The following is an 8,678-nucleotide window of genomic DNA, read 5'->3' on the forward strand; positions in this document are numbered from 1 at the left end:
TCGCTTTTGCCAAAGCTCGGAAGACGGAAGACGAAGACGCCCCCATCCCTTCCCCACCCGAGGGCTGGAGGTGGAGGGGTGGGGAACCATAAGGCTGTGGGGAGGAAGCTGCTGAGGGGAGGAGGCGCGCGCCGGGATGGAAACCTGGGGCGGGGAGGCAGCTAGCCGGGTGCGAAGGTCTTTCTCAGCAAACCTCAAACTGGATCCTTGTGGAAGCAAATGGGGAGAGGTTTTAGGGATATGTGTGTGTGTTGCATTAAAAGAAAGTGCCGGCTCCAGAGGAGGTGAGAATCCAGCAGCCCCCACCTCCACTGTTAAGATTATCTCCCAGCTCTAGTCTCCCCAAGTTCCCCCCTACCAGCTGTCTTTGGGACCCTCCCCAGGCCCTGCTCTGTATGCTCATAGGACACAGGCAGTCCCCATCTGAAGTTTGGGCCCTGGACACACTACTGCCCTTCAGACTTTTACTTCAGCCACATGGGCCAGCCTTGCAGGGCAGCTCATTCATCCCACAGCCAATCAGCACCTGCTCTGGGCTTCACTCTCTGCATCAGCTAAATTTTGGCTTTGTTAACCCAGCTTATAAAATACCTATGCATTTTCCATGGATCCTCTCTAGGAGTGTTTCTGCCTCTCTAAATTCCCTGGGTGCAAAGTCTAACACTTTTCATACTGTGTCTACTGTTTTCTTTTCTTTTCCTTCTTTTTTTTTTTTTAGAGATTTTTGCTATAGGGCGCATGAGCTTGCCAGAAAGACAGAGAGACAGAAAGAGAGAAATCCACCCGGAGGGGGGATGGCCATGCCACAATCCCTTCTTCATTCTCCTCTGGGGATCTTGGGCATACACACACAGGCGCCCAGCGTGAGTTTAAGCCATCGGGTCCAGGACTCGAACCACGGTCAACTACATGGGAGTCCAGCGACATAGCCATTACGCCAACTGCTAGTCCCTGTGTCTACTGTTTTCTACGTGGTGGAGAATGCAGCCATGATCTCCAAGGCTGCAAAATCTCAATAACAAGGACCAGGACTGGTTTGCTGTGTGCCCAGTGCCAAGGAGAGTGCCTAGCATGTGGCAGAGACAGCAGTGGCTGCTGTAAAATCTTTGACAAGTCATGTTTCCCTCACCCTCACAGCAAGGAGTCTGGATGAGATGACCCCCTTGCCCCAGGGCTGCCTCCAGCCCTGACCCTGTGAGCCAGTGACTTCCTGGGTCTTCCTGCCTCCTATGATGACTCAATACTAGGCAGGGCAGTGCAGGAGTCAGGGATACATTTGAAATCCTCCCACCTCCTTTGGATCAGTTAACCAACTGAGGCAACTGTGCAAAGTTGCTGGGAACTTCAAGGCAACGAATCCAGTGTCAACATACGGTAATGTCAACTCAGTTGGAAAGTCCCCCTGCCCCAGGCTCCCAAGGCCTGACAACCAGCTCCAATTTGGGGAAGAGGGGGAGGGGATCAGCCCATAGAAAGCAAAGAAGTCCCAATTTACAGCCTCTCCCGAATACATACATGTGATCTGCAAGAACAGCAGCTGCAATTATTTGGCTTCCCTGAGCCTTAGTTCTTTCATCTGTAAAATGGGAGTAATAATGTATAAACACAGAGTAGAGGTTGTGGGGGTTACATACAATGTATGAAATCACCATTGCAATGGTTTGAATGTGTCCCCCAAAAGTTCATATGTTGAAAACTTAATCCCCAAAGCAATAGTCTGAAAAGATGGGATCAAGTGGAACCTTGAGAGGTGATTAGGTCATGAGGGCTCTGCCCTTATGAATGAATGAATCCATTCATGGATTAGTGGATTAGTGAGTTAATGGATTAATGGGTTATCATGGGAATGAGCTAGTTCTAGCAAGAGTTCTCACAAAAGTGAACTGTTATAAAAAGAGAGCTCAATCCTACATCTGGTACCAATTTTTCTGTATTTACGTATTTTCCATTGCTATAACAGAATACCTGAGACTGGGTATTTATAAAGAAACAAATTTATTTAGCTCACAGTTCTGGAGGCTAAGAGGTCTGAGATCCATAGGCTGGTGAAAATTATATCATGGTGGCAGGGAGGAAGGCAGAGGTGAGTGCTCAAAAAGGCCACAAGAGCCAGCCCAAACTCACTTTTTTCCCCTTACAAGAGAGACTGTGTGTGTGTGTGTGTGTGTGTGTGCATGTGTGTGTGTGAAAGAGAGAGAGAAGTGCCCTGGACAGGTTTCTCATCATGCTGCAATCCACTTTTCCCAGCCCTCCAACTGCTCAGGACCCAAACTCATGGTCAACCATGTGGCTTCCAACCTTGAAAGTCACTTGCGTTACTTTTGTTCCATAGCACCTGGGTCCCAAGCTTGCTTTTATAGTCTTGCTTTTATAAACCACATAGCTCTAGAGGTTCTACCTGGTTCCACCTCTTTATCCCATGCACGTGCACTCTGGGGGGACACATTCAAACCCTAGCATCTACCATAGGCATTGACATGGATAGGATGTCAAATGTGAGCATTATTTCTATTCTCTATTCACTGTGTTCTCTCCTGAAGCTGCCTGACTCTGTGAAGCTAGAGCTGCCCTGACTAAACCAGAACTACATGGTACTAAAAGCTACCCTTAGGACCCAATTATACACTTCAAAAGAGAGCAAAGAAGGCCCAGAGAGGTGATGGGTCTGCCAAAGGTCACACAGCAGGTATAAGTAGGTAGAACAGCAGGCCAGCAGGGAGAAGGAGGCAAATGGGGGTGTGAGTCCAGGTCAGCACTGAGGTGTTGAGCTGAGTCCAAGGCCAGGCAGCTGAGCAAGAGGACCTTCAGCTGACTTTGCCCCATTTCCCATGCCCAGCAGGGCCTGGCATTTGCCTCTCTTTGGAACAGCTCCTTCTGGGTTCCTGAGTTTGCACTCTTCCCAGAAATGCTAGGTAAATATCCCTGTTGTTTGCTGAGTAACCAGCCCCATAGATCAGACAAGGGTCCCACACAAATTGTGCCTTAGGGTTGGCTCAGTTTCCAGGCTCCAACCAAGACAGGTACCCTCCTCCAGAAGCTCTCCTTATCAGGGCCTTGTGAGGGCCCTGAACCCACCCACAGAGGATGGTTTTGCTGTACACCATGTGGCTTAGGGCTCAGCATCTTCTTCAAAGAGCCTGTTCCTCCCAACTACCCCAAGAAGAGATGGAATATTTTCTGCTTGGTATCTTCCAAAAAAATTAAGTGAGACATGGAACGTTGCCATTCTGATATGATAAGGAGTCATGCTGACTTCTGGAAACCTCCTGAACTGATCATAACCCCAATCATGGAGAAGCTGAAGGTGCTGGGGCTGGTTGATTATTCTACTTAAGGATTCTTTCTTTAGGGAGTATTTTGTTTACATATTTCTACTTTCTCTATCCCCCATGTGCCACCCCACTCTCCTGATCCTCAGGAACCATATTCTCATGGACCAAGTCTATCTTCTGTATGGTGTGCAGGTTTGCCACCTCACCCTAAGTCTGTCTGTCCCAGGTTCGCTGTCTTCTGCTCAGACTTTCTATGTGCACTCTTTTGCCCATCCCCTCTAGAGAATCCAATGGTTAGACATTTACCTGGAATTAGCAGTTTCATTAATTGACTTCTTTTTCTTAAAAAAAATGATTTAATTATATATATGTACACACACACACACACACACATATATATATATATATATATATTAAGTGAGATTTTTGCTATATGGCACATGTGCTCACCAGAGAGACAGAGAGAACAAAATCAAGAAATCACTCCCTGGAGGGTGGCCACACCTCAATTCCTTCTCCATTCTCTTCTTTTCTTTCTTTCTTTCTTTTTTTTTTTTTTTTGGAGAGGTTTTCGCTATAGGGCGCATGCACTCGCCAGATAGACAGAGAGAGACATAGAGCTAGAAAGTGAGAAATCACCTCCCAGAGGGGATGGTCACGCCGCAATCCCTTCTCCTCCATTCTTCTCTCGGGATCTTGGGCACGCACGCACAACGCGCCCGGCATGAGTTTTAAGCCACCGGGTCTGGGACGCGAACCGCGGTCAACTACGTGGGAGTCCAGCGACATAGCCATTATGCTAACTGCTGGTTCCCTCCTCCATTCTCTTCTTGGGATTTAGGGCACACATGCATATGTGCCCACATGAGTTTTAAGTCAAACCAGGGTCAACTATGTGGGAGTGCAGCCACATAACTATTATACCATCTGCTGGTCCCTATTTATTAATATATTTTAGTTTGACCAGAGACAGGGAGGGAACGTGAGAAAGCAAGCCACCAGGTCTGGCCACGCGCCGGTCTAATGCCTTCACTGCCACACCACCTGTCAGCCCCAACTTCTCAAGACTTCTAATTCCAAGATATTCCAATTTTGACCACCGATTTCATCTAGCTAGCTAGCATTCTGTGATGTTAGCATTTCATAACCGTAGATCCTAGTAATCTACAATGTCAAGATATTTTAAAATTGTGTTTCATGAATTTTGTCCATGACATAGTGACAATAGCCAGCACTCACTTGGTCTGGGTTTTTGTTTGTTTTCTGGAAATTTTGAGTCTCAGCTCCGGGCTCTCTTTTCTGAGTTTGCTAAAGCAGAGGAAGGAGATGGCTAGATAGGATAGGATAGGGGATCCCTCTGGAACTACAGAGCAGCCCAGTTCTAGGTTCCAGAATTCAGTCCACCCCACGTCATCCCAAGCCCCTCATTTGGGCTCCAGAATCTGAGGATAGCAGGCTCCTTTGCAGTACTTCACACCCAGCCTTCTTTCCTCCCTGGCCTGCCTCAGAGTCCAGGGAGAATAGTTTAGTGGAAAACTAGCTTGTCCCAATGGGCAGAGGGAGAGAGGGTTAAGCCCAGGGCAAGGAGCCAGTGAAGGAGAGAGAAGAGATTCCCTAGGGAGCCCTGCAGCCTTCCCCAGAGGTAAGGAAGGAACAGAGGCCGGAAGTGGGAGTGTGGGTGAGAGCATTGGTAAGGGTGGGGTGACCAGTATTGCATTGTAGGACCGGAACTGGGCTTCCGGCCATTGACCCATTAGTGACAAGGGACCTCCAGCCTGGCGCCCAAAGGGCTACCCACCGACTATGTGTTCCTGTGTGTGAGTCAGACTCCCAGGAAAACCCAGAGTGCAGGAACCTGGTCCTCTGGAGCCCTTTCTCTGAAGGGCCCACTGAAGCCAAGTAAGGGCCAGTTTCCGCTTTCCAAGGATTATCCTGGGGCTTGGGACAGAACAGTAACTGGAACTCCAGGCTCCTGTCGCCAGCACAGAGTTGTTCTTCCCATACTTCAGAGGATCCCAGAACTGTAAAATGTTTCTCTAACCAGTGAGACGCAGGGTTAGAGGATGGGCTCACCCCAGGCGGCCTCTGGGAGAAGGCTGGAGCTCTCCTCCAGCCCTACAGCACGTGGCTGAAGCTGCCAAACCCGATTTTCCGGTGGCTGCCCAAGGCTGGCTGGGCCGGAAGCCCTCCTCCTGGCATGGGCTCTTCAGGCCACCATCCTCCTCCCCCTCACCTCCTGACTCCCTGGCCTGGCCAGTTCCTCTGGCACCTGTGCCAGCTACCACAGTATGCCACTATTTCCTTCTCCCCCTGCCTGCCATGCCCCCTCGGGCTGCCATATGTGGTCCAGTACTGTCTGTCTCTGAGCCGAATTTTCTCATCTGTAGATGAGTGACAGTGGCCTGCCTCCCAGGGACTGATTGCAGGGAGATTCCAAAGAAAAGAGGAATGTGACTAGCAGTAGGCCACCGCTTAGATGGTGGACTGGCGCAGTGCTGGGAGCACAGCCTGAGGTCTGAGAAGGAGCACAGTGCTGTGGAATTCTGGAGGTGTAGTTGTTGGGGTGCAAGGTAAAGAGTTGTGCTCCTTCTGGGTCCTCAGGCTATTCCACCTAGAAGAGATGGAAGAGCAGAAAGACAGACAGAGAACCCCATCCAGATTAAGTGGCTTTATAACCAGTCCTTGCTCCGATTTATGAAGTGCCTGTGTGACCTGCTTCATGTCTGTCTTCCACTGAGCTGTAACTTCCATGGGGGAGAACTCCCATTGTCTTGCTCACTGCTCCATCTCCAGAAATTAGCACCCTCCCTGGCACACGGCAGGCACTATCGACTGATCCAGAGCTGCAGATTGAAAAGCAGAAGCCGAGGCACCCATGGGGGCTAGAGACCAGTCAGGTCAGCTCACCTAACCTCAGGCCCCTGCTCCAGGCTGTCCCTGAGCCCAGGCCTCCTTTTCTGGCCTGAGAACCTGGGTTCTCAGCCTTCAGGGGACTCTGGTGGGTTGGGAGAGAGTGAGTGAGCTGTACTCAGTCACCCAGGGGGGTCACCTAAAGCTGAGATTGTGGATGCCCCCTGGCTGCTGTTGCCTCTGGGAGCCTGAAGGGAGAGGAGAATTGGGAACCTGGAGGGGGAGGGACAGTGGAGGAACCGTCACTGCAGATGGAGCTAAAAATAACCAGAAGAGATGATGTCATCAGGTTCCCACAGCTTAGCACACCCCTCATACACACACACACAGACACACACACTCTCACAGACACAGAGGCAATCGTGGGCATGCATGCAAACACACACACACACAGGGTCTCAGGGCTGCAGGGGCAGGGAAGTCTGGTGAGTGTGTGTGCATGTGTGTGTGTCCAGCAAGTTTGCATGAGTGTGATTTCACGTGTCTTGTGTCTAGGTGCATGCATGTTCATTTGTAGGCATGTGTATGTATTGTGACATCAGTCACGTTGGGGTCTATGTGCTTTCGTGTCAGTGCGTATTTCTGTTCATAGTCATGTGCTTGCATGAGTGTGTGAGTTTTTTGCATTGTCTGTGAGTCTACTTTATATTTACATATTTGCATGTGTTTGTGGATCGTGTTTTGTGTCTTTATGTCCCCTTGTGGGCTGTGGGCACTGGCCCAGCCATCTGTCATCTCTGACTGAGGTTCAGCAACCCCCTCCTAGCCCCTGAAGAACCCGGCACTGTCTAGGCACAGTGTCAGTGAATTCTCTGCCCTACCGCTCCCCGTGGGTCCTAGTCTCTGGCGAGACTAGAGAGGATGGACATAGACACAATTCATTTTCTTCTCATAGGCAACAAAGGACATTAGTCAGGCTTCCTGAACCCCAGAGGGCCAGGCCACCAACGGTCTCAGGGTTCACTCCCACCCTCAACCCTCAGGGAAGGTAGACCTGGAACTAGATCTTGGGATATTGGGACACACGCTAACTCATGCAGAAAGCGACACAGTAGAGACGAAGTCTCTCACAATGTTCCAGCCACTAAAACACAGCCCCATGGAGACACACCCCACAGGAACCCAGTTCCACCCGATGACACATGGCACACACTCAGAAACCCAGATGGAAAATCCCCGGACGGAGGAGTTTAGCACACCCCCTCCCCCTGCTTTCTGGGCTCAAACTCGGTCTTGCCCCGCCCCCAAGTGCCCCAGCTCAGCTGCGGTCCTGAAGTACACTGACCTCAGAGAACGGCTGTGGGGCTGAAGGTGGCATGCATGCCCTCTACCCCTGCAGGAGGACCCCCACCCTCATGGCCTTCTTTCTTTCAGAGTGGATTCCCTCTCTGGCACACCCAGACCTTCAGAAACACTCCTTGACACTGCTGGCCACGAAGGCGTATTTGTTCACAAAGGCACACTCAGTCACATGTCTGCTTTTATTCCCATTCTCCCGGTCATACATGCACTTCACACACACACGCCAGCAGGTACCCCTGCACATTGATCATTGCAGGCATACAGAGGCCTCACAGACTTCACAGGGCTCTGCCTTCACCCTATCCTGCTCTGATCCATGCCTCCCTGTATCTTCCACGATGTCTACAGAAACCCTTCTCCCTGTGCAGGTGGGAATGTAAGGCGGGAGAGCCCCCTACCTCATAGGCAGGCAGATGGAGAGCTGAAGCCAAGGATGTGTATTGCCCGCGTTGTCCTGCCCTTCCCCTGTCTAACTCTGACCCCTGCTGGGAGTGCTCAGCCCCAACCCTGCCCTCACATCCTTGTCGACTGGAAACACCTGGGGATGGAGTGAGACAGTTGAGCAGAATGGTTGTATTTGTCTGTTGTTCCTTGCCCACAGCCTGTGGGAGACGTAGGAGACGCAGGCCCAGGGCAAGCCTAGCTCCTGGACTAGCTTCTGGGCATTTCTAGAGGATCAGAAAGCTCCCAGGTTGACAGAAGTGTCTGAGAACTGAGGAGAGAGAGGAGATGACAGAGTGTGAGGAAGGCTCCACAGGCCCTTGGATTTACGTACCTCCCTGAGCCCTCTACTGGCAGCCGATCCATCCTTCTTCAAGGCCCTGGAAAACCTGCTATCAAGACCCACCCTCGGGACCAGCAGTTAGTGTAATGGCTATGTCGCTGGACTCCCACGTAGTCGACCGTGGTTTGAGTCCTGGACCCGGTGGCTTAAAACTCATGCTGGACACGTGTGCATGCTTCCCCAAGATCCCGAGAGGAGAATGGAGGAGAAGGGATTGCGGCATGGCCATCCCCCCTGGGAAGTGATTTCTCGCTTTCTGTCTGTGTCTCTCTCTGTCTGTCTGGCGAGCACACGTGCCCTATAGCAAAAACCTCTCAAAAAAAAGAAAAGAAAAACACACTGGGTGTGCGTGCCTATGTGCCCCCAATCCTGATGGTTTGGATAAATGGAAGACAGAGAATTCCAATTGT

The 8,678-nt window shown here is 50.8% G+C and overlaps 1 protein-coding gene across 1 annotated transcript in view; it reads right to left on the reverse strand.

Moving 5' to 3' along the window:
- Positions 1-7,661: 7,661 nt before the first annotated feature.
- The window catches only part of P3R3URF (PIK3R3 upstream open reading frame), a 1,711-nt gene continuing 694 nt past the window's right edge, over positions 7,662-8,678 (reverse strand). The window contains exon 2 of the mRNA XM_027766594.1: positions 7,662-8,196. Within this exon, the coding sequence (XP_027622395.1) occupies positions 8,153-8,196 (44 nt within the window). The 3' untranslated portion in view covers positions 7,662-8,152. The remainder of the gene's footprint in view (positions 8,197-8,678) is intronic.

Source organism: Tupaia chinensis, unplaced genomic scaffold (assembly GCF_000334495.1).
Source record: "Tupaia chinensis unplaced genomic scaffold, TupChi_1.0 Scaffold143599_1, whole genome shotgun sequence".
Classification (NCBI taxonomy): domain Eukaryota; kingdom Metazoa; phylum Chordata; class Mammalia; order Scandentia; family Tupaiidae; genus Tupaia; species Tupaia belangeri.